At 43.8% G+C, this 24,454-nt stretch overlaps 1 protein-coding gene across 1 annotated transcript in view; it reads left to right on the plus strand.

Moving 5' to 3' along the window:
- Positions 1 to 11,286: 11,286 nt before the first annotated feature.
- Positions 11,287 to 24,454, plus strand: part of IFT81 (intraflagellar transport 81) — a 37,278-nt gene continuing 24,110 nt past the window's right edge. Inside the window, exons 1-7 of the mRNA XM_066562232.1 lie at positions 11,287 to 11,451; positions 12,278 to 12,381; positions 13,535 to 13,715; positions 16,591 to 16,680; positions 17,738 to 17,803; positions 18,122 to 18,232; positions 19,467 to 19,551. Coding sequence (XP_066418329.1) covers positions 11,308 to 11,451; positions 12,278 to 12,381; positions 13,535 to 13,715; positions 16,591 to 16,680; positions 17,738 to 17,803; positions 18,122 to 18,232; positions 19,467 to 19,551 — 781 coding nt within the window. The 5' untranslated portion in view covers positions 11,287 to 11,307. The remainder of the gene's footprint in view (positions 11,452 to 12,277; positions 12,382 to 13,534; positions 13,716 to 16,590; positions 16,681 to 17,737; positions 17,804 to 18,121; positions 18,233 to 19,466; positions 19,552 to 24,454) is intronic.

The raw sequence follows: 24,454 nt of genomic DNA on the forward strand, positions 1-24,454 counted from the left end.
ATTTGCCACAGCAGCACCACTTTTGGCAGTCTGGGGAAGAGGCTCCTTGTCTAAGGGTCAGCCCCAGCTCATATTCTTCATTCTGATGGTTCTCATGGGACTCACCAGTACACATCGGCTCAGATTCTTCATTTTCATGGTTCTCATTGGACTGGCTGGTGCAGCAGCTTGCCAGCAGCACAACATTTCACAGGGTGGCTCTGCAACAACTCCCAACATAAATCAAAGCAAACAGCATTTGCTACTTCATCCAACCACCGAGAGGATTTTCAGCAGGGATCCTCCCCATTGGGTTCTGCACTTGACACAGCACAATAGGGATAATGATGATGGATCAGCAGGTCTGGAGGAGGATTGTTTTTGTGTGTTGCCATCACCCACCCCAGCGAAGCTGAATCGACACCTCACGAGTTGTTTCAACACCGACGCACTCCCGCGGGCACGCACCCACCACAGCAAAGCAGCAATTTTTGTTGACTCAAGAAAATACATCCTCTGGTCACAGAGTGCCCAGGCTCTGACAGCTTTAAACTCATGTTACTCCAGACCAGCTCCGAACTCCTGAGCACACTTCAGCATTCTTGACATCAGCATCTTCCATTCTCTGATCAGTAGAGAGTGGCAGGAACCAAGGGAGCCTTAACCAACTTCCAGTTTCTTATTCTATCAAAACCCTGACTTTCCTGGTGCACAGCTCACATCAGCTCATGGATCAATAGGCAGGCATGGAGCATGGAGCAAAAAGAGTCTTTAAACGTGACAATGAAAAGCTGGCAGTGCAGAAAAAAATCATTATATTAAACTAAGAGACCTTCTACACCACACAATGACACCAATATCCAAGCCCTGATAACAACACCCATGTGCCTGCTGTCTCAGACATGCTGGCAGGACTCAAAGTGCTGGATTGTTCTTGACTGCTATACTTGACTGATCTCTAAGCCCTGTTCACCTTCATTTAAATAAATAATTTGAATTGGAATTTGCCTAGCTGAAGGGTCAGTTCCAGGAGTGGCAGATACTCACAGATCCCTCTGTCATTGCTATTCAAAATTTGTTCTACAGTTGGTTGCCTGTTCGAGTATCAAAAGAGGAAACTCTTAGAGAGGATATGTCTGGTGTAAAAGCCAGCAGCTCAGCCTTCTGCTTGCTACCCTCTCCAGGTATTCTGAAGATAGAGATGCCTAAAGAAAAATTCATTTTCCTCCTTTCTTTTTGGGTTCAGTCCCTGCTGCTCTGCTTTGCCATCTTGATGCCAACAAACCAGTGCAGAGCAAGCTTTTAATTGATTCCACTGTCTCCTGCACATCCTACTGCAAGCTAAGTTTGGGAGACTCTAAGTGGTTTAATCAGAGTTCCTGAGATCATTTGCTTCCCATTCACCAGTATATGATTTGTATTCTCTGAAGGCAGTGACTCATTCCTTACACCACACTGTGACATGTTCTTCTATCTTCTTGCTTGCACAGACATGAAATGCCCTTGTTTTCTGTGTTCAGTGGTTCCAGAGATATTTTTAATGGGCCAGCTTTTAGCCTGCAGGTCAGTCAGGTTTTATTTGAGTTTTCCTAACTCCTTCCAGGATCAGAGGTTTCTTCTGGCCCTCAGGGTAAAGGTTATTTTCCATCTGCTCTTGGTGGTATAGAAAGAAGCCTCCTCTGTAGCAGCTTTGTGCTCAGAGCTGACCTGTTCAGAGCTGTCTTATCTCTGTCTAGAACCTGTGTTACATCTGCTCACTTTGTAAACATATAATTTTTTTTTGTTTGTAGCTTCCAGATATATGTGCCCCTACTGGGATTGGGAATTAAGATGAATTCTTTACTCTTTGGATATTACCACCAGCAAAATTTTACCTGTGTAAACAAAACCCTTTCACCTTACTTGAATCACACATCTGTTGTGCTATAGTGATTTTACCCTAATATAAACCAGTATAGCTGAATAAGCAATTCTATTGACCAGTGCATGGAGAAATGGTTTTGCTGAGAGGCTGTGTTCCCAAGCTTTCCTTATTTCCCTTGGTTCCTGGAGGACTAATAAAACTAAAAAAATATAGAAACTTTCCATTTGTCACTCAGGCAGGTACAGTCCTGAATGCACAGACTTTTTGAGTAAAGAATGCCAATTTACACAACTTTTTCAGAGCACTACTACTTACTCTTCAGAAGGCATTGAGGAATGTTTGCACTTACATAGTGTAATTAAATTTTGGGAAGTGAATGTTGTGCTTATTGGCACAGTGAAATCTTCAGAACTCAGAACCACAGGCCAAAAAAGAAACTCAAATTAACAAACTTCTTTTACTTAAATACATCAATGTTGTGCCACTGTACTATTACCTGGGAAGCTGTCAGTGGGAGGAATATGTTGCTAAGAATAACAGGGAGTTAGGTGGCTCAGGAGAGCAAGAAAGATAAGGGTGGTTTTCTTAGTTTTGGGTATCAATTGTTCTCTCCTTATTGCACTTATTTGTATGGGCCAAGCCTAAACCAAGTCTCTAATTACAGCTGAAATATGAACAGGAGGCCTCTGATACAAATCTTGCTGTAGAATAGCAGTGAGAATTTGCACCATTTGACAGCTGCTGATCTCTGCCCCATGAATTGGCAGTTTCACTGCTGGTCCCCACAGCCATGTGCTCACTTACACCAGAGCTGCACAGCTACTGAAGGGTAAGGATCAGGAGTATTTGAATTTCCATCAAGACAGCCATTCCAAGGGGCAAACCCAATCTCCCAAGCATGCATCCTTGTAAAGGACAGTGCTCCTAAGCAGGAAATATTTTTCCTGTCATTGCATTTCGAGCAATGCCTTGCACCAGAGATGTGTGATGACAAGCAGCACATTAGCTGGATGATGTGTAGCTTCCATGAGGGACTTCTTGTGTCTTCTAAACCAAGTTAATGAATGAGATTTAATTACAAACTAAATCAACCTTTGTGGATGCTACCTGAGCAGCAAAGTCACTGAATAGTTTCACTGTATAACACTCAAGACATTAATTATGTGTGTTAATTTTTAAAGAACTAAAAATTAATGAACCTATAAAGGGAAACTGTTGGTCATCATCCACTGGGGAGCATCTGGAACCTGATCCAAAGCTCTTCTGAAAAAGGTGTTACAAAAACCAGTCCTTCAGCCAGCTAAGCCAGCAACAGTGCCCTGCCTCAGGCAGAAATGAACAATCCAAAATAAAAAAAACCTTCTTGCCAAAATGCAATTGTTCAGCTCCTGCCATAACTAACAGGAAGGAAAAGGAGGCCTCCTGTGTGGTTCATGAGATTTACCTTCCAAAGGAATTTGGTCCATGAAGACAATCATGGGTGTAACCAAAGCCCCACATTGCTACCTCAGTATCTCAGCCACATGGCAGAGCTTCCTGGGCTCTGACCTTGGTATTGTTCTGGTAGAAAATAAACACTCAGCTTTGCTTTTTAGTGATTCCTCCATTTTTTTCTTCTTGCCAATGGAACTTGTGAAGGAACTTTATACATCAGAGGTTTGGACCAAACCTCTCATCCATTATTTTTGGTGCCTGTAGTGACCAACTCCTGGCATGTCAGAGGAAGGTTAGGGAACAAGGCAGAATGTGTCAACTGTGCAATGTAATTGAAAGCAAAACTCCCTCAGTACCATCCCAGCAGGAGCCTACAGAGGGTGACATTTCAAAATGACTGGCAGTCACTGAAACTTTGTAACAAACCCTTAGGATTTCATTAACTCAGGAAGCTCATGCATATCTTTCCCGGATACTGTATGAACAATTGCAGCCTTCCTGTTGTTGGACAAAGCCTTTTTCAGACCATAACTCTGTCCACATGAGAAGGGAATGGAATTTGCTCTCAAGTGCTGAAAAACATCAGCAGAAGGAGCTGTAGGAGGCATTGTGGGCACTAGAGGGGACCTGGCAGTGGGAAAACCCCAAATTAGGGAGAAGATGAGATATAAATGTAGAAACTTATATGTATCTTATATTTTATACATATGGGCTTGTAAATGAGCTAATGAAAGTGCTAATTGACCTAGCTTCCTATGCATATATTTCAAAGCTGGCTGAGAGGAACTAAAATTCATTACAATTCACTTCTTTAGAGTATCAATTCCATCATTTCAGTTGAAATAAAATAGTTTCTATTTTTTTTTTTCATTCTTTTCTTTGGCTGCTAGAGACTAGAAATAGAACATTTTTATCTTGGATGTACAGTCATGGGGTTACAACAAAAGATGGGTTCCAGACCCTTCCATTCTACTCTAGGTCACAACAGCATTGTTCCATGGAGTCCTTCTCCTGGAGTTTTGTTATCTCACTGAGATTGACAGCACTGAGGTTTTCATGTTGTGTGGGGAGGATGAAGAGATTGTTCTTTGGTCTGAGGAGGATCCCCAAACACCAGCCTGCAGCACAAAGCACAGACAACCAATCCACCCCACAGGGAAGTGAAATGAACCTCAATGTGATAAATGAACCCACAGAGAACTTCCACATTTTCTTTGCAGAAGAAAACCCCGCGTTAGGAAACTTTTATTATTTCAGTCCCTGATCAAAGCTCTCTTACGTGGATGCATTTTTCCTTGACATTTGAATTAATGAGCCAAATGTCTCCAGTGAATTCAAGATGAGCCTGCAACACCTAAAGCTGTTTCTATGGCAGCTGCATGGTGGCACAAACTGGAGGCTGTGACTTCACTGCAGGATCATACAGCAGGGCAGCTGGGCAGAAGTCAATTATTTGGGAATTCTAATGAGTAGTAAAAGTATGGCTGTGAAGGAAAGAGCTGGTTTACATACATGAGGTCTGTAAGTGCCTAGGCAGAGGGAGTACCTTAAAATTTCATGACATTGTCATGTCTCTTTCTTTTAACACACACACCCAAAAGTGGATATGTCTTTCACTCACTTAGGGAGGCTTTCCATGGATTCCACAGAGAACCCCTGACCTCACAGGGTTTTTAACAGTTGCATTATAATTCACACATCCTCCTGTTTGAATTCTTGTAAAGAAACAAGCTCTTACTCAAGGGGTTTTTGCCACTTAAAGACAGTTTCAACCTGTCCTCCTCAAATGTAAGATAGGGAGCTTGACATTTCAGATTGTTGCAGCTTTCTATAGGAGGAAGCTGCAGAAGGAACTACCCAAACCATGGTCCTGCCACACCTCATCAATCCTTATTTAGCCCTTTGCTTAGGTCAACAGTGCTTGTCATTGTTTGGGCTGAGAGTGAAGTAATTTCCTTCACAATTTTATATTAAGTTTCATATCTGGGTCTGGTGATAGATTGAGAAATTAAGTGTTTCAGCTGGAAGTTTAGTTCAACAACATGAGCCAATAAAACAAGAATGTAAAAGTGGGCATAAATCTGAATTCTGAATATTGAACTGACATTAACTGAAGACTTGCCTGCATTGGTACAGTGTATTCTGCTGTAACCCAGATCCTGTTGCTTTTGTGGGCCACTTCCTTCACACTGGTACTTACTGAGCTGCTAACATCATCCTCTCCTGTCAGAGTCTGTGAGAAGTGTGTAGACAACTGTCTGGACAAAACAGAAAAGACAATTAAGCCCATAAGAATAAAACATGACAGCTTCTTTGTACCATTCTTGAACAAAATGCGCTCCAAGATAAAAGTCAGATGGTCATTTTCAAGTAGGTGAGAGAATTTTTGAATGAGACACATCAGCTGGATCAAATTCTGCCTTGGTTTCACTTTCACACCTTTTGGCTTTGAATTGATGTACACAAGAAGATAATTTCTATTTTCCCATCCTAAATGACACAGACAACATGAGGTGACATCCTGACCCTTCAGATGCCATTTGGGAAACAGCATTTATCTGCAACAGGCCTTGATGTCATGCAAAAACTTTCCCCCATGCTGTGTTGCTGTGCACCTAGACTCTGACTTTTTCTGTCACAAATGGCAGTGTCCTGTCCATGTTGTTTTTCTTTAAAAGAGCTTAAAAACCATAGGCTTTAATTTTTCAGATTGACTATTTTTGTGCCCCATGCTGATTACTTTAAAAACTTTGGCCTAACATTTTTACTTTCTCATGAATTGAATGTGTTAAGGAGGAAGGACACCTCTGTTCCAAAGCTGACAGGAATGTCACCCAGCTCATCTAACTCATAAAAGCACTGTCAAGTTTGAAAAAACTATTGTATGTTCAGAAGATACTTTCTACATTACATAAAAGTGATATAAAAGGCTTGCTTTGAAAAACAAGCCACAAGCACTTGCACCAATTCAGGTTAACAACAGACTTTTCTGGATGGAGATAAAATAGAATCTGAAGAACAAAAATACAAAGCAACTGATCACTGTTCCTTTATTTATATCCTCTGTTTTGACAGCATTTCAGCCTTTTCCTCCTGGAGAACAGTGCTTTGGGATAACAATGTTGTTGGAAAGTGGCAGTGGGAACCCAGCTCTGAGCAGCAGAAGGTGGGCACAGAACCTCAGTAAGGCCACTTGGATTTCCTGCAGATTTGGTCCTTGGTGTGATTGGGATCAGTGTGCGCAATGTCCTGGCCTGCCGCCCTCCCAGGAGAATGAAACCAACTCCACCAACCTCAGCAGACTTTGTTCAGCAAACTTATCACTGAGAACAGCCCTTGCTTGGCAGCACAGAGCAAAATTTGCCCTTTAGAGGCAATCAATTATGGCACATTCCTAAAACATCTTATTGTTCTTGGAATCTGCTGCAAGGGGTGACTGACCATTGCATCTGACCTTGAACAGGAGGCTCTAATCTCAGAAACACTGCTGTAAACCTGACACCAACCAGTGGAGTGATTTTGGATTTTTCAGACAAGAAACAAAACTGTGTTTTCTAGAGAAAGCTGAGTTAACTCTGCCCAACCAACCCCTCCTTGTTAATAACATCCTATGCCACACTCCCACCTCAGAGGATCCACAGCCACATGCACCCTCCAAGGTGGTCTAACACCACATCAATGGTCTTGTTGCTGCTATGGCATCATCTCCCCTCAGGATTACCAGACTTTGCCAGCCTGAAGTTATGCTGGGACAACTGGGGCTAAATGGAAGGAAGCCAGCATCAGGCCAGCCTCCTTCTGGGCCTGACTCTCCAGCCCCAACACTTCACACCAGTGCAGAGGAGGTGTGACACTCTTCTGGGCTGGGCAGAACACACAGCACCCACTCCACAGGGCTGGCAGTGCCAGGCAAGGCACAGGGCAGTGGGGTTCTGGGGTCATCAATGGCCACAGAGATCTTCAGCTTCTTATCTCATATTGCTTGGGACACCATTCCACCTGGTCTGTGCCTGGTTTGCATGAGGTGCTGGGACCAAAAGGAGTGATGAGGTCACTGCTCCTCTCAGCAGAGCCAGTTGGTGGCACATACCTTGGCTGTGCCTCTCCTGCTGCACAGTCACACAAAGCTGCAGCTGCCCAGCGTGTTCTGATCCAGCTGTGTGCATCTGGCCCAGAGGCAGGAGAGGTGTGAGGGCACCACTGACACTGTACACACAGGAGGTGGGGCTGGAAATCTGCAGAGCTCTCAAGGTCCGACCTCCAAATCCCAGGCTCCGAGTCTGAAAGACACAAGTTTGGATAAGAATCCATTAGCCCCAGATTTAAAGGATCAGGATCCTCTCTCATGCAACACAATACTCTCATAAAAGCACAAAATATACAAACCCTACAACACAGATCTAATGTTTTTCTTCCAATCCTTTAGTACTTTAAATCACTTACAACTGTAGATATGACAAAACCTTCAGAACCAGACAGACTTCTTGGCTGCTGCTACTGTCTTAAATGCCTCAGCTCACAGGAACAAGGCACGTTCTGCACAAACAAGCTTAAGCTTTAAAGATGTCTGTGATCACTCCTTAGGCTTTAGCTGACCACACTACAGCTGCAAGTGGGAACCAGAAACAGGCTGGGGATGCATTTAGATTCTAGAATAGCCATAAAGAAATTAGTTTTTAATATAACACAGTCAGGCCTATGTGTACATACAGCACAATATTTTTAATAACAGAAACAAAGAAAGAGGAGGGGTCAGATTGCTTGAGCAAAGCAGAAGTATTGTCTCCTCTTCCTAAAAGCCCTTTGTTTTCACACTAACATCTTCCATCTGGTTGGGGGTCTGACCTCAGCAGCCCGGCCGGACCGTTCATGCTCTTGTCCGTGCTGTTCCCATATAAGGTGATGTCTCTTCGGGGAGCCGCCTTCTCATTCGCTCAGGTTCATCCCACTCGGATTTGCTGCTCTCTGCGGTCGAGCTCTGTCACAACTTTGCTCGGCAGCATCTGCACAGCAGTGGCTGCAAAGGGAGGACAAAGTCAGGAGGGAGCAGTGAAGCTGTGCCTGCAGATCCAGAGAGCTCTGGATTGTTGATTTCCGTCCTCTTTCCTCCACAAGTCACCTCTGCAGGATGTCTTTGCAATAAGCAGCTTCCACAAGCCTTTCCCAAGCTAAATAAAAGACAAATTCTATCCAGAGAACTGAATGGAACTGTAGAGCTGAACTCTTATAACAACACTCACGTCAAACTTTCCTTCAAAATCTGTATCACTCTCCGTGCAAACTAATTTGGAAAATGCCCCCAGAATTATACAGTAAGGAAACTGGAACACTGGCCCTCGAGTCTGTAAGACTCAGCACATCACCCAAACTGAGATAACTTAATACGAGTTAAGCATAAACAAATCTCAGCTGCTTCCTGTAATATTTACCCAAGGCTGCACTGAGAGTTTAAAATCTCTATCTGTGAGGATTCTCTTGTGATAAAGAGGGTTGATTGTTTTCTTTCAGGCAGTAATTGTGAATATTCACCACCACGGTAAAACCAAGCAGCAGGGGGGCAGCCAGGGGGCTGCGTGCATGGAGAGCACAAACCCGGTGGAAGAAAGGATCACGATAACATGAAACCTTAAGGATGTCGTGGGAACTCTCTCACTTTTCCCAAGTTGGGAAGTCCCACAAAACTGGGCTCCAATGTGTGATTTTGCTCCTGCCTCCAATCACTTGAACTTTCAAACACGGCAACAAGTTCAGCCAGTCCAGTTCTAACAAGGTCTGGTCACGGAGTCTCCTTTCCCAGAGTCAGAACAGACTTCATGGGTTTCCATCTCACCATCTCTTTTTCTTCTTATCTTGGCATTATCTAAAGTTTTCATCCTTCCTCTTCTTTAACATTACAGAGATGTGAGAAGAGGGGAATGTTCCTTTCCTTCTGGGAAGGTGAGAGGACTGGAATAACCTCAATAGAAAGCAAAATCTCAGAGCAGCAGCCTCCCAGCGCACCCAGCCCAGATCCCTCTCCACCCTCAGCACTGAGGAAGAAAGATGAGTATCAGTGTTTACAGAAACAGTGTTTCTCCAGGATTAAGTGATGGGGAACTCACAGGCACCTCCATCAGAAATACCATTCTCATCTGCTCTCTCTGTGTTCTACATGCTCAAAATACTCATCGGAGAAAACAGAAACTAATACCAGGAAAGCATGACAAAGGAAAGCAGATCTCTTCTGGGAACTTGTAGGTAAATACGATACCTAAAGGTCAGTATATGGACTGAAAGCACAAAGGAAACATGATCTGCTTTTAAAGTTCAAATCCAGGAGTCAGGAGACTTGGATTATGTTCCTGGCTCTAGCACAGCTCTCATGCCCAACCACAAGGCACCCGTCCATCCCTTCTGTCACTTCATTTAACCAGTTAAGAGCTCAGACATCAATCAGTGTCACCCCCCAGCCTTTCTGCGAAGACCAATAAATTTTATGAAATTATTGTATGAAGCGTTTTCTGTTTCTCAGAGGAAAAGAGGAGTTAATCTAAGTTAGTCGCAGTGCTTAGAATTGCAAAGTATTACATTTATGGTTGCTACTTACTGAGTCAAATTCTGCAGTGATTTACAACCTGTGCATTTCAATTGGCACCAATTTAACATGACTCATTGCATATTTTAATCCATCATCTGGGGACTCACATAGGATTCTAAGACTATCCAAGAACCTAATTGAAATAGCAGAGAGGCTCCAAAATCCAACTATTTCAGGCCTAAGCATGGCTTTTGAAGGATCTGCGAGAACAAACTTGCAGACTGAGAGATTCCATGAACAAGTTTGACTTTAATTTATAGTCTGGTTCGGATTGTTTGGTGTTTTTGAAGCTGCTGTCCTTGTTTCAGATTTATGCACTACATATTTATTGCTGCTTTGAGGCACGCTGACAACTGATGTTCAGCCTCGAGGACATAAATTTGCCATTTTTCCCAGATGAGGCCTGGGCCCAGGACTGGCTCTTCTTGTTCCACACGGATCCTCTGCACACCTTTCCATCTCCAAGGAATTAAGTAACCATTCACCTGACACGTACATCAGCCACACTTGACATCCCTTTGTGCTGTCAAAGGCTGCCAGAAATCTTAATTGGGTAACTGCAGCAATCTGTTTGTACATCTCCTACACATGCGACAACGACCTCCCTCAGAAGGAGCCGCAGAGCCAAGTTTATCCTCCAGAGGCTGAATCTCGGACCTATTTCTGCCACTGCTCGCACTTGTTCCATGAAGGAGCCCCACGAGAGACCTGCCCGGTGCCCCAGCGCCCTCAGCCGCAATTCCCGGGCTGTTCGCGGCGGGAAGGGGCCGGGACAGGGCTGCGGGGCGCAGCGGGAAGGACTGACCGGGGCATGCTGTGGGGACACCGGGAGGGCTCCCAGTGCGGGATCCGCGCTGCCGCAGCCGGCTGTGAGGGCAGCGATCCGCGATCCGCCAGAGGAGCCCGGTGCCGGTCGTTGTCCCGGTGCCGGTGCCGGTCCCCTCACAGTTCGGCCTCGCCCCCTCACGGCCAGGCCGCGCCCCCTCACAGCTCGGCACCTCCCCTCCACCCTGGGTCACGCCCCTCAGTGCAAGACCACGCCCCCTCACCTCGCGGCCGCGGCCCGGTTCGCGCCGCTCGCCGGTAACGCCGGAAGTGACGCCACGCCCGTATCCTGGCAACCGTCCCCGCGGTAACGGCGCGCGCGAGGCTCCGGTCGAGGCCTCCCCGCCAGGGCCCGGCCCGGGCCCCGATCCCGCAGCCCCGATCCCGCAGCCCCGGCAGGGCCCGGCCCGGGCCCCCATCCCGCAGCCCCGACAGGGCCCCGATCCCGCAGCCCCGGCAGGGCCCGGCCCGGGCCCCCATCCCGCAGCCCCGACAGGGCCCCGATCCCGCAGCCCCGGCAGGGCCCGGCCCGGATCCTGCTCCCGGCGCCGAGGGGCGGCCGGACCCAGTCACCGACCCCCCGGCATCTGCTGTGTGCTCTCTGCAGAGGCTTTCCCGAGTCACAGTTATGGGTGACCAAATGCAGGTCATTGTTGAGAAGCTCAATCAGGAGCCCTTCAAGAAGAGCTACAATTTGATCTCGTTTGACTCCCTGGAGCCGCTGCAGCTGCTGCAGCTGCTCAGTGATGTTCTGGGGGAGATTGACCCGAAGGTAAGGAGGGCACTCAAGGTGCTCACACCTCCTGAGGTGGCCTGACACTGGAATTTGCTTTTATTTAGGTCTGGCTCAGTATAATCCTGCAGTGTTTGTTTCACCAAAAGAAGCTTGTATGAATCTTCCAGGAAATAAATGTGCCTGGCAAGAATCCTTCCTGCCTGTACGTCTGAGTGCTCTTGGCAAAGCAGCAAATGCTGCTTGGGGCAGGACGGCAGCATCCCTGCTGCCCAGAGGCTGATGACGATGTTTTTCCTGTGAAACGAAAGATCTTGGTTCATACTGACAGTTGTGTTTAGTCAAAGTCAGGCTTTGTGTCAGGTGTCCCGCACGCACCCAGGGCAGGAGCTGATCAAGAACTGAACCTCCCGACTGTGCTGTTGCAATTATATCCCAGTCCTGGGAGGGTGCCAAAAGTGTGTGTGAGATCAGAAGGGACCATTCACACACCTGGGGAGTGGATACCTGTGCCAGGATGTCCGACTTCCAGGGTGGATGTGGTCAGTGTGACTGCGCAGATGAGATCCCACGAGCAGGGAGAAGAAATTCCTGGAGTAAATTGACAGGAAAATCCATTAGAAGAGAATTGAAGTTTGGTGATATAAGGGATGATCTCACTGTTGTCTGGTAAATTAATAAAGTCAATTCTTTCAGTGTTGTCAGATACGTAACATCACTTGGACAAACAAGTTTAAAAAAAAATAATTGGTTATCCTAAAAATTAGTAATTATTAAATCGATTGTTTTATAATAGTTACAATATTTTTTACTATATGAATAATAATAAAGAATAATTACTTATTTAATTTTAAAACCCATTCAGCATGCTGTGGACATCAGAGAGGAGCTGCCAGAACAAACAGCAAAAAGAATGCTGAATCTGCTTGGAATCCTCAAATACAAACCTCCAGGGACTGTGTCAGACCTGTGAGTACCTTTTTGCCTACAAATCACGTTAAAACATCTTTTTTGGATTATATGGTACTGACCTTTAGTTCAGGTGAGCACTGCTCCAATGTCCCCAGGGATCTTGGGATGGGATCTGAGATGTGGATCCAGCTGGGCGCCGTTCCCGTGTCCCCGGGGATGTTTTGGGGTCCCAGCTGGGCGCCGTTCCCGTGTCCCCGGGGATGTTTTGGGGTTCCAGCTGGGCGCCGTTCCCGTGTCCCCGGGGATGTTTTGGGGTCCCAGCTGGACGCCGTTCCCGTGTCCCCGGGGATGTTTTGGGGTCCCAGCTGGGTGCCATTCCCGTGTCCCCGGGGATGTTTTGGGGTCCCAGCTGGGTGCTGTTCCCGTGTCCCCGGGGATGTTTTGGGGTCCCAGGTGTGGCTCCAGGTGGGCGCTGCCTGCAGTGGCGGCTCGGGCCGGCAGAGGGCGCCGCCCGGCCCTGCCCAGCCCCGGTCCCGGTCCCGTCTCACCTGTGCCAGGTGATCCCAAATCCCGCGTTCCCCCCGCTCTGCCGGCATCCCCAAGGCTGTCACAGGAAAGGAGGAGCTGTCACTGCTGGGTTTATCCTTGTAGTGTGTTACGGGGTTTTTATCTGACTCAAGGTAGAAGAATCAGGAGCCTGAACTGCAGACTTCCAGCTCAGAATGGGTTGGGTTGGAAGGGACTTTAAAGATCACCTGTTCCAACTCCCTGCCATGGCAGGGACACCTTTCACTATCCCAGGCTGATCAGAGCTCCATCCAGCCTGGCCTTGAACACTTCCAGGGATGGGACAGCCACAGCTTCTCTGGGCACCCTGTGCCAGGGCCTCAGCACCCTCACAGGGAAGAATTGCTTCCTAATTCAAAGCCTTCTGTCACTGTGAGGCCATTCCCATTGTCCTGGTAACAAGTTCCTCTCCATCTCTATTCTGTGCTCCCTTCAGGTTCTGGAATGTGCAAATTCTTCAGCCTTCTCTTTTGCAGGCTAATCAAACCCAAGCCTCATCATGAGCATTTTCTCTTCTAACAGCATTACAAAAATCATTAGGCAAGTGGAGAAGGAATGTCAAAACATTGCAGATTTTTTGTTCCAAGCCAGCATTCTTTTGTTTGAGATTTATTGGCATTTTCTCCTGGTTGGTTCCATGCAGGAGTGCTTTTCGCCAAGGGCTGGTTACTGGAAGCAAAGCTGTAATTCATCCTGTCTTGCATTGGCTTCTTCAGAGGACCAATGAACTCAGGACCAGAGCTTACCTGGCACGTTTCTTGGTGAAGCTGGAGGTGCCAGCAGAGTTCCTGCAGGATGATACTGTGGCTGACTTCAACAAACAGGTACCATTCCTCATCAATGCCAACGTTTCACCTTGATTAAAGTGCCAGTGGGAGGAGGGATAAATGAACCAGGGAGTTAATGCTGGCATACATGTCCAAGTGAGTTATGTTAAAAGCTTGTTGGAATCAAGGATAAGCAAAGATTCATAATAAAAAGTTGATGTCTTGACCACTTTTCTTCCAATAACCCTGAAATTATGTATTAATAAGTAGCACTGAATTAAAAGTCCTTAAGCCCATTAAGCACTGGGTGCCAAATGATGTTCAGAGCCGTTTTGGCTTAGACAGACTTTTAGTTCTTAATTTTTGAGCAGGTTTGAGGGTTTTTTCTATGAAATATGACCTGGATATTTTTAACTTTATAAAATTACTACTTCAAACAAGTCCAGGAAATGTTATGCCCAAAAGTTGATGTCTCCTAATTGTCCATTGATTGTATTTGTAGTCATGATAGTCCTGTGATAGTATTTGATGCCCAATATTTGTATGAGCCTTACTCCACTTTTGCTTTAACCATTTATTTTTTTGTGAATAAAGAAAAGATTTCTTTTTCTCTGTGCTGACATTCCTACTTATTATGTTCCCACTTCTTTTGTGAGCATTAAATGTTGATTTTAGATAGACTGGGTGGATTTGAAATGTAAAACTGGAAGTGAACCAAAGTTTTGCGTTTATTATCCGAGGTACATATTTACTTATTTTTCCCAGTTTTCTGTGTCTTTTGTTCTGCTAAACCACAGTGGGTTTGAGTGTTTGTAAGAGGTAACTTGATCTGTTAACTCTGCACCAGCAAAGCTGAACACTCTCACTGAGACTTGACTAAGCCTTTTATTTTTTTGTTACCTCTAACAATATTGGATTTATACCTTGAAATAACTCAGCAGAAGTAGCAGGGAGAGAAAGGAATGCAGATTGTATGTTTTGTTCAGAATGTCACAGTCTTAATGTGTATAAATATCCACCTCCGTAATTTCCATGATGTAAGATGTGTTCCTTTTTGGGATTACAGTAATAGAACCATCTCATTAAACTAATACTCTGCTGATTAATTCAGAAGAGAAGCTGGGGTAATAGAATGCCTTACTGCACTATAACATGACAGTGCAAATATTTAGGTACTAATGAATTAAACAATGAGCCTGAATTATTTAGATACAGCCTTGCAATGGTGTCTTTTAAGGGAAATTTCAAAAATGAGAGTTCAGACACCTTTTAAGACAGTTAAGTTTTGTGGGTGTGTACATTGAAACTAAAATGAACTTTTGTAAATTACTTATAGAAGATACTCAGCCAAACTCCCACCTTCCCAGCTGTGTTGTGATTTAGACATTGGATATCTGCAATGTATAATTTAAGAAATAAACAATTTCAGGCATTAATCTTGTTGTTCAGGCTTCAGTGATTTGCTCCAGGTGCCAGAGATCTCTTTCCATGTAGGAACCTGGGTGGTTTTTTGGTCATTTGAGTGTGTCCCTTATTTCAGGTGCATGTGGAGCACCCAAAGGGAAAAGTGAGAACCTTATTTTTTGTTATGATCCATCAAACTCTGCTCTGCCTTGCTTGAATCCTGCCATTGGCCTTGAAATTTCATGTTCCAATGGGGAAAAGTTCTATGGAACTCCTCTTTTGACAGAGGTAGAAACACACAAAGGAGAACTCTTGGCCGCCAGCAGTGGGAATGCAGTTGCTCAGAGACCACCTGCTCATTTTCATTCTTGTTAAAGGATTTCCAGAGTGCATAAGGGGCATCATGGAAGCCAGTTGGGTTTTACTCCTGCATTTTGTAACTTGTTCCTCCTCATCCAGCCTGTGCTTTCCTTGTTGCACCATTATTTGCCACCTAATCCAGCTCTTTGTGATTTTATCTTCTCCTTAGCCGTTTTATTGCTATTTTTTTGAATTCCTTCCAGCTTGTCAGTGTGTGCTTGCTACTGAAACAACCAGGACTGAGCAGAGTGCTCTGGATGCTGCTTCCTCAGGGTTTGATAGAATGGAGGTGCTGCTTCACTGCTCAGGCTCTGATGCCTTTGTTTGAACTGGCCTTTGCTGTTGCCATTTGGTATTCACCTTTCATATCAACTGCTCTTTCCAGGAAGTAAAAAATGACTTGATACTCTCCTTTTAGATTTCCCCATCTCATTGAGGGCTGTTTCTGTGGAGATAATCTTTCCTTCTACCACAGCTCGCGTTTCTCCGAGTTGAATCTAAATTTATTTCCTCTCCTTATTTCTAAACTCTTGCTGTCCCCTGTTATTTCTCTACCCACACAGACTTTCACACTGCCTCTCAGTTTAGGATTCCTGGTGGGCAAAGTACTGGTGTGGAAGTAGCACACTGTCTCCTTGTCTCTGAGTGCTGAGCTGCATCTATCAATCTCTGGGATGTGGTGAGGGTTATGCAACGTGGCACAGCCATTTCTCACGTGTTCACTCAGCTCTGCTCTTGGGCCACTCTGGAAACCCAAGCCCCATTGCTTCCTTCAGAAGTGTTGTTAGAGCAAACACTTCCTTTTGGGGCTGATTTATATATGTGGGATACACAGATGTATAGTAAGAGAGAGTAATTTATTAATTTGTCCCTCTCGAGTGACATCTTCTTGTTTTGCAAATACATTATGTATTACAGAAGGTGAAAATACTGGAAATTGTGGAGGAAATTGTGAAGTTCTGATTGTCTCTTCAAATGGAAGATAATGCACTGTGATTTATTTCTGCTCTATAAGTTGACAGGCTTTTGCAATGAGAAAATGCCTTTTTATCTTATTCTCACCCTATTTCTATGTCTACATTTACTGTCTTAGTAGTAAAACAGTGTGTTGATCTGAAAATCCTTAGACACAGAGCTCATTCTGCACAATTTCCATTTCATTTCACAGTATGAAGAACTCATGGAAGCATTTAAAAACCTACATAAGGAGCACGAGCAGCTCAAAATATCTGGTTTATCAACTGCAGAAATAAGAAGGGTAAACAAACTCCACAATTTTTTCTTTAGTTGGTGTTCTGCATGTCAGTTCCATGTTTGTTGGCTTTGTGGACAGTGTGAAAGCTGTAGAGGCCAGAGCTGGTGGGCACTGCAGCTGCCTCTTGAGCTGCTCTCTGTTGGCAAACACAAAGTCCTCGCTCATGTTTAGAGCTGAGATTTCTGGAGCAGATTGGGGAATGAGGCTGCCAAGACACTGTGCAGCATGATTTCCAAATATTGGAACTCCATTTCCTCTGAATGCAGACTGATACAAAGCCTTTTGCTTTCCTGATAGCAGCTAATAATTCCAGAGGGTGTTGAATGAATTATGAGCTTAAGTCAACAGAAATGATGAACCCACGTGGCTCAAGTGTTAAGTAGAGATATTTGCTCTGTTTCAGCACAATAATTAAGCTTGTGTGTACAGCTTTCTAGTGGACACACTGAGAAGCCAAGCAAATGTTGAGATAAGGCCTGCATTTGGAGAGCTCATTTTCCTTTCTCTCATAACTACTGATCTGCAGAGCCCTGCTGTTGTAAAATAGGACTAAAGGAGAATAATAATAATTAGATACATGTTTCAGCACTAGAAAGTGTTTCTTTTAAGACAGTTTTAATACAAAAAGTGGCAGCAGACATCTCTCATAAGCAGCTTCATGCAAATTGGTCTGCCAGGAATTGGGTAATGCTGGTGACATTAAGAACATATGTCAGACTGCATCAGATGTTGAATTCATACTGATTCCTTCCTTGGTGGTTTCTGTTTGTTTGTTTTTATTTTAGAGAAGTCCACCTGCTTTTATTTTAAATGTTCACTGTAACACTCAAGGATGCAGATGAAGAATGTTAGCATAAAGAGAGTGGGAACTGTGGGGGAAGTAAGAGAGAAGAGAGATTGGAATCCTGGATGTTTGATCATAGATCAATAAAATTACAACCGCCTCTGTGTATTCAGGGAAGAATTCTGATTTTCATACTAATTTGAAGAGAACTTAGTCCAATCCAATATACATGGGGAATAAATAAATATTTCTTTATCTGCTTTTCCTGCTTTTTAGGACATCAGTGCAATGGAAGAGGAGAAAGATCAACTGGCCAAAAGAGTCGAGCGTCTTAAGAAGAGGGTAATAAGAGAAGTAACACTCCTACATTTCAGTGTCATAATCCTTGGCCTGCAACTCCCATTTTGGAATGCAAACAGGGATTAAGATAAACACACTGTATGTCTAGGAAGGAATCAAGTAACTAATTGACCTACAGGGAATCTCCCCAGGCGTTGATCCAGAGCTTTTAAGAATCTCGAGTCCAGTACTTTGCTGTCATTTCTGAGTAGTAACGTGTATGGAAGGGAAGTGCTAAGTGGGCTTGTGAGACATCTGATCTCTTTAATGTATTTCTCAGCTATCTGACAGCAACATGCACTATTTATCCACTTGCTGTAGGTGGAGACAGTACAAAATCATCAACGGATGCTTGAAATAGCAAGACAGCTTCGCTTAGAGAAAGAGAGAGAAGAATCTCTGGCTCAACAGAAACAAGAACAGAAAAGTCAGGTACTGGCAAAAGAGTTGTTGATGTTGTTTGAGAATTGAGCATTTTAAAAATACATCAGCAACAGCAGTAGATGGGAGAGTTTCTCCCAACCCCAGAAAATTAAATTCCATTTCAAGATCTATGTACATTTTAAGGGAAGAGGCTTGACCCTGCAAGTTTTGAACACCACACTGAAGGTACTTGGCTGCCTCAGCTCCCACTGACATCATCTTTTAGCATTCCCAGGAAATGTTCATTGACTTATTGCTGGGGCACCCAAAGGGAACTCTTCACATTTATGGTAGTGAGCAAATGTTTCCTTGGTTTGATTTCTATCTCTGTGATCTGCACGAAGGTTGCAGGGGCTGAGCAGCACAGCAAGTACCTTGTATTTTTCCTGGGTGGGGGTAATATGTATTCAGGAGCAGCCTTAGGATTTAGACACCTGCATTTGGGAAAAATGAAGTCCTGAGAAGCCCTGGGAGCAGTTGACATCCAAGTGTAAGGGTGGGTTTTATTCTGTCCTGTGTTGTCAAAACAAGATACTTCAATAGAGTCCAGTGCCATTTGGTTACACTGTCTCACCAAGGTCTGTAGCCTGAATTTCAACACTATTAGAATGAGGAAAGCTTTCAGATTTCTGATATTGCAGCCTTTGTCTGGATGTGGGATCAGTGGGAATCAGTGGGAATCAGTGGCCTCTCGAGCTGTTGGGTCTTTGCTGCAGCCTGAGTAAGATCATGACTGAGTGATGTCCAGTTAATTCCAGTTCTTACTACACATCTCCCTACGTCACAGAAATGCAAATCAGCTGGGGCTTGTTTGGCAGGAAGCTTTCCAGACTCCTCCTGGGATGGACAGTGGGTTGCTGTGACACCTCAGCTGCATTGCAGGATAAGCAGAGTTACCTGCTGCAATCCTGATTCCTGCTGCCTTTTGTTGTTGTTGTTGTTGTAATGCTCAAGCCACTCATATTTTTGGTTGAAAATTGTTGGATGAATTTCTGCCATCAGAGAAAATATCACTTGGGAGAACAAGAACACTCTTCTCAATTAACAGGAGGGAATATCAAGTAAACCCAGGCCAAGTGTTGAAAATTTGGTCTGGCACATTTCCCTTGTGAAACAGAAAATCACCAGGCATTAAAGCTGCCATGGTTTGTGTTTGGGGCTCTTTTGGGGCGCTGTGGGTTGAGTGCTTTGCACGTGGATTTCCAAGTAATGACTCTGTGTGTGTCCAATTGTCTCTCCACAGTTGTTCCACACGGAGCAGAGGCTGCAGAGAGCCCAGGTCCAGCTGAAGGAGATGCAGCACATGGTGGCAGATTCCAAACCAGAAAGTGAGTAGGGCTTTTCCTCTTGCATCCTGGGTTGGTGTGGTGCAAAACATGCCATAGAGTGGTGTATAAATTACTTCCAAAATTATAGAATCTTGACTACTTCTCAATTTAAATTTAGTAAACCAAGTTATTGTCCTGCTCTTTCAAGAACATTTACTGTTTCGGTTGCTTCACACAACTGCTTTGGCAGCTCTTCTGAGTTAAAGGATTTTTCTCAGTCACCACCTCATAGAATTGTTATTACTTTATAATTTTACTTTGATTTTTTAATGATTCTCATCTGCCACTGAACCACAAGTGGAACTAAAGGAGTATCTGAACCATCTCACAGGGACTTGCAGTGGATTTTATAACTGTTCCTTTTTTGCAGTAGCTATCAGAGAGTTTATACAGCAAAGCTGTGTCAACAATTCTATTTCAGTTCCTGGGCTTTTTTAAGGCCAATGGAAACTCGATGGGTTCAGTTCACAGAAGCAAAGGTAACATAATAAAAAGCCAGTAAATATGTCATTTAATCATTGAGATGAAAATAAAGTTAACATATTTAATTTCCTTATCTCGAGTCCTGCTTGCAGGGGAAAAAAACAAAAAGTATTTAGATGTTCCCAATCAAAGCTTGGAGTCATTACTTAAGAAAACTTAAGTTGAAATTTTGCCCAAACAGAGACCTCAGGACTCAGCTTTGTAATTGCTTTCCCCAGTTACAAAGGCACTGCCTGTAGCAGCAATTACAGAATGCCAACTGTGGGGTTTTTTAAATAATTGAAATTAGGTGACCACAGTGCACTGAATAGGTTCCATTTATTTTAAAAGCTTTGTTGGTCTACAAGGTAGCACAATTTATTTCATTGTGAAGATTCCCTTTGGCTGCAGTTTGGTACCTCAGCTGCCTCCTGGTACCAGCCCTGTCTGCTGACAGTGCAGCAGCTGGATTTTCACTGCAAGTCAGATCCTTCCCTTTAAAGGAAACTTCCTGCATTTTTAATGCTTCAGGTGTTTGTACTTCCTAAACAAGATAAAATGTTCAGAGTTGTTGCTAACAAGCAGAAGCTTTGTTGTTTGTCTTACGGATTTGATTACTTCACTTTATAATTAATTTTATATTTAAAGAAATGTAAAGGAACTCTGTAAGGAAATGCAACTAGCACATATTCATGAGTGTTATTAGCATGCAATTAGCATCAGCCTGCTTCAGCTGTGCCAGGAGAATATGCCTTGTGGTTGATGGGATTTGAACTCTTAGAAACATCATATTTAGAAAACTCTGTATTGTTTCATTAATTGTTATGGTGCTACAAAACAGCTGGAAGTGATTCTGCTGCTTCACAGAAACTCCTGCCCTGCTTATTCATTTCAGTCCTTCCCTGTTCATTAACTTCAGTCTTTCCCTGTTTGATAACTTCTGTACAGGATATTGTTTAACTAGAGAAGGATTTGCTGCTGGTAGCACTAAGTAACATGAATGTTCCTATTCTGGAGGGGTTTTTTTGTGGTGTTTGTTGTGTTGAATATGAACAGTATTTTTATTGTCACTGGGCTCTGGTCTGAATAACCACAACCCAGCTCACACTTACTCTGCAAGACTGACATAATTCTGCTCTGCTGCACAAACAGAAATTGATAACATGAAGAAACAAAGCAAATCACTGAATCCTTGGTCCCTGTCCATTTTACAGGACATTACTGGTTACTTTATTGGCAGATATAGGAAGAAGTGAATGAGTAGCTTGAAAATATTGATTAAAAGAATGTGTTAAAATGATCTGTTGATGAGCAGTAAAATGTGTAATTTATAAACTTCATCAAGTTAATATGTAGAAATAGATTTAGAACACTGAGAACTTCAAAGATACTTGTCAAAGAGGAATTGCTTTGTGCAGATGCCTATTTTATTTCATTCTTGATGAAAACCAGAAATTTAGGAACCTATTACTTAAATATTCCATTTGGTATAAAAAATTAAGATTTTTCTCTTCCACACAATTATCTTTTCCTAAATTTCCAAGTTTAAATGATCTCCTCCAACACTGCAGACCATATTACAATTAAAAGTTATAGAAGTATTTGGTAAGGGAGACTGGCTTAGGTGGAACTTTATTTCATCTTCAATTGATTTTATTTATTATAAAGTCACGGTCAATCGGTGCAAGGTCATGGTAAAGCACTTTTGAGATAATTTGATATCTGTGATGAGAATACAAGTCTGGTTGCTGAGATTGATGGGTTTGCTGTAGTTGATTTTTTTAAGGTCATTAACTCTTCTACCCCATTTTGAACAAACAAGGCAGCAAAAATTCAATGTGGTCTCTGTTAAAAGGATTAAAAGGAGTTTAGTGGAAGGTTTGGAGAAACAGAATGGATGTTTGGCTTTTTTTTTGTTTGGTATTTACACCAGATTGCTGAAAGAAAATAGCAAATGATCACTGGTGAGAAATAAAAATAAGGAAATGGCTGAATAATGAGGAGACCCTTGATTCCAAGTGACCACAGTGGCTTGGGAAGCCAAGCTCATGCCAACAGTATTTATTTTAGGGTCTGGCCAGATTCCAGGCTATTCCTCCAGGAATAATGTACATGCAATGTATTTCTGGCACGTGGGGCTCTTTGCTAGGAAGTGCCTGAGAAGAATTTGTGGGTCAGGAAGGGGAGAGCTGGAGCTCCCACTGCCATGGATGAGCCTTCCCTGCTTTCATTGCTGGGAGTTTCTTTGCCTCTGGGTTTGGCTCTGGCACATCCAGCCCTGCAGCCCCTGCTCATTAATTCAACATTCAAGAAGAGCACTGAAGGGTCAGAGAGGTTTCAAAGAGCTCTAATAATAATTATAAACATGAAAAGCAGAACTTAGGATCACAGATTCAGGAAACTTTTGGTTTTTCAAGGATATATGGAAGGCATGATTGATCTGCCAGTGTTTGCATGTCCCAGGCCCCTGTTGAAGAGAGGGAAAGTGCAAGGGGTGTTCCTGTGGAGGAAATCATTTCAGCCCTGTCTTTGTGGCTGGGAGAGGGAAGGGAAGGATTTGATGCTGGAAGTTTGTTCTACACTTGGTCATGGCCTTCCCATGTGATAATAAACCAATTATTGGCAGAGAGTCATGAAATAAATGCCCCCCTCTCTTTCTCCTCCCTTTTAAAAACTGAATTCCTGCTGCAAATGGTTCTGGTCCAGGATGCCCAGCTGGCATTCTGTAGTGGGATTCTGAGCACAAAGTTAATCAAGATTTAGCTCCATTAACAGAATTGTACAGAGAAAATTGCTGCTCTTCTACATGACTGAGCAAGCACGAATAAACTCTTTCTCCCATCCCTCTCTTTATAATAATAATAATAATAATAAAATTTGAATGGAAAACATGAGGAGTGCTCTGAATAGCTTTCCACACGTAAATATGTGGTTGGCAGGAGCTTGCTAAAATAACCTGAGGGCACAGAGCCAGATTTCTGTGCTGCTTACGTGTGTAGATTTTGTAACCATAAGTCAATGTTGAAACATTAAAAACAGAATTTATATGTGTAATGGAAAGATCTGAAGTATGCTGGCCTTTTTTCCTCTCTAGCCTGGGAATTTCAAAAGAATGCTTTTCACTGAAAAAAAGCCCAAAGCAGGAGCTGTCCTGTGTTTTGGTTTTTAAGGTCCTGTTAAGCAGCAGAAGTAGCTCTTAGGTAGCTCCTTCTCCATGTGTTGAGTTGTACAGGAGGAAAAATATATCCAGTGTATTCAGGAAAGAAATGATATTACTCATGAGCGATGTTGACATCATGTCTTTCCCCATCAGAAATCAAGTTTTAACTGGTTGTGTTGCTCCATGAGGACTCAGCACAACACAGAACACTCAGGGGGTAACAGGACTTGGTAGCAGCTCCGAGGTTGTTTGGGAAATAAATCAGATTGGGATCGAGGTTATACCCCATGAACTCAAAAAGTCTCTGCTCTTATCAAAGCTCTTGTGGTTCTTTGCTAAGTTTCTTGTCATATCTACAACAAATCATTTAAGAATGTACATTTTTATCAGGAAACTGAAGTAGCACAAGAAATGAAGTGTAGGTTATATATGCAGATTTCTTTGCTGCTAAAAACCTCAAGAAATTGATTTAATTAAAATATTAATATTTCATATCAGAATGATGTAATTGATATCACATTGATTTCCACAGCACAGGTCTCGGTGATAAATATCAGACTGGGAGTGGTGCTCCAGTCACTTGTGAGGTGATAATTCAGCTCACAGGGTGTGTGGGAAGCAGCTTTGCTGCATTTGCACAGGTGGGAGATTTCTAGTGAGACATTAAGATGGGTCCCTCCTGCCCAGCTCTGCCATGGGCTGAGAAAGGCTGGAATTGAGTTCTCCTGGAGGAAAGGAATGGGAAATCTCTCCCAGGAAGTCCCAGTGTGTGCCCAGGGTGCAGCTGCAGTGCCAAGTGCACGATGGCAGAGGAACTCCACTCTCCCACTCCAGAACCAGTCTGGGGGCTCTTTGTTTTCATACATGGCCCCTCCACCAAGGGGAAAAGCTCCTGTGGATGTGTTGCTTTCCATAAACACAGAAATCAACAAACTGGGAAAGAGGAACTCCCACTCAGTTTTAGTTTCATTGGCAGCGCCGCTTTCCCCAGGGCCTGGTTTTTCTCCCAGTTCTTGAGTTTTTCTCAAGAGCTGATGGCTTATTTCCCTTCTGGCAGCTCTCCTGGCAGAGTGGGCTGGGAGCAGGGCTCAGGAGGATCTCTCAGGACACTGATTTAGAGGTAAATAGCAGCAGAAAAACGGGGGCCCCTTTTCCTGGGCTCTTTCACTGTGTTCTGACCTTTCCCTTTGGCAGTCAGGCTTCTTAGCCTGAGAACCAAAAGCTGTTTTCATCTGCATCCTTTCCCATCTCTGCTTCAGCAGCATCAGCTGCACTTTTGTA

The sequence above is a fragment of the Molothrus aeneus genome, chromosome 18, assembly GCF_037042795.1.
Source record: "Molothrus aeneus isolate 106 chromosome 18, BPBGC_Maene_1.0, whole genome shotgun sequence".
NCBI classification, from domain to species: Eukaryota; Metazoa; Chordata; class Aves; order Passeriformes; family Icteridae; genus Molothrus; species Molothrus aeneus.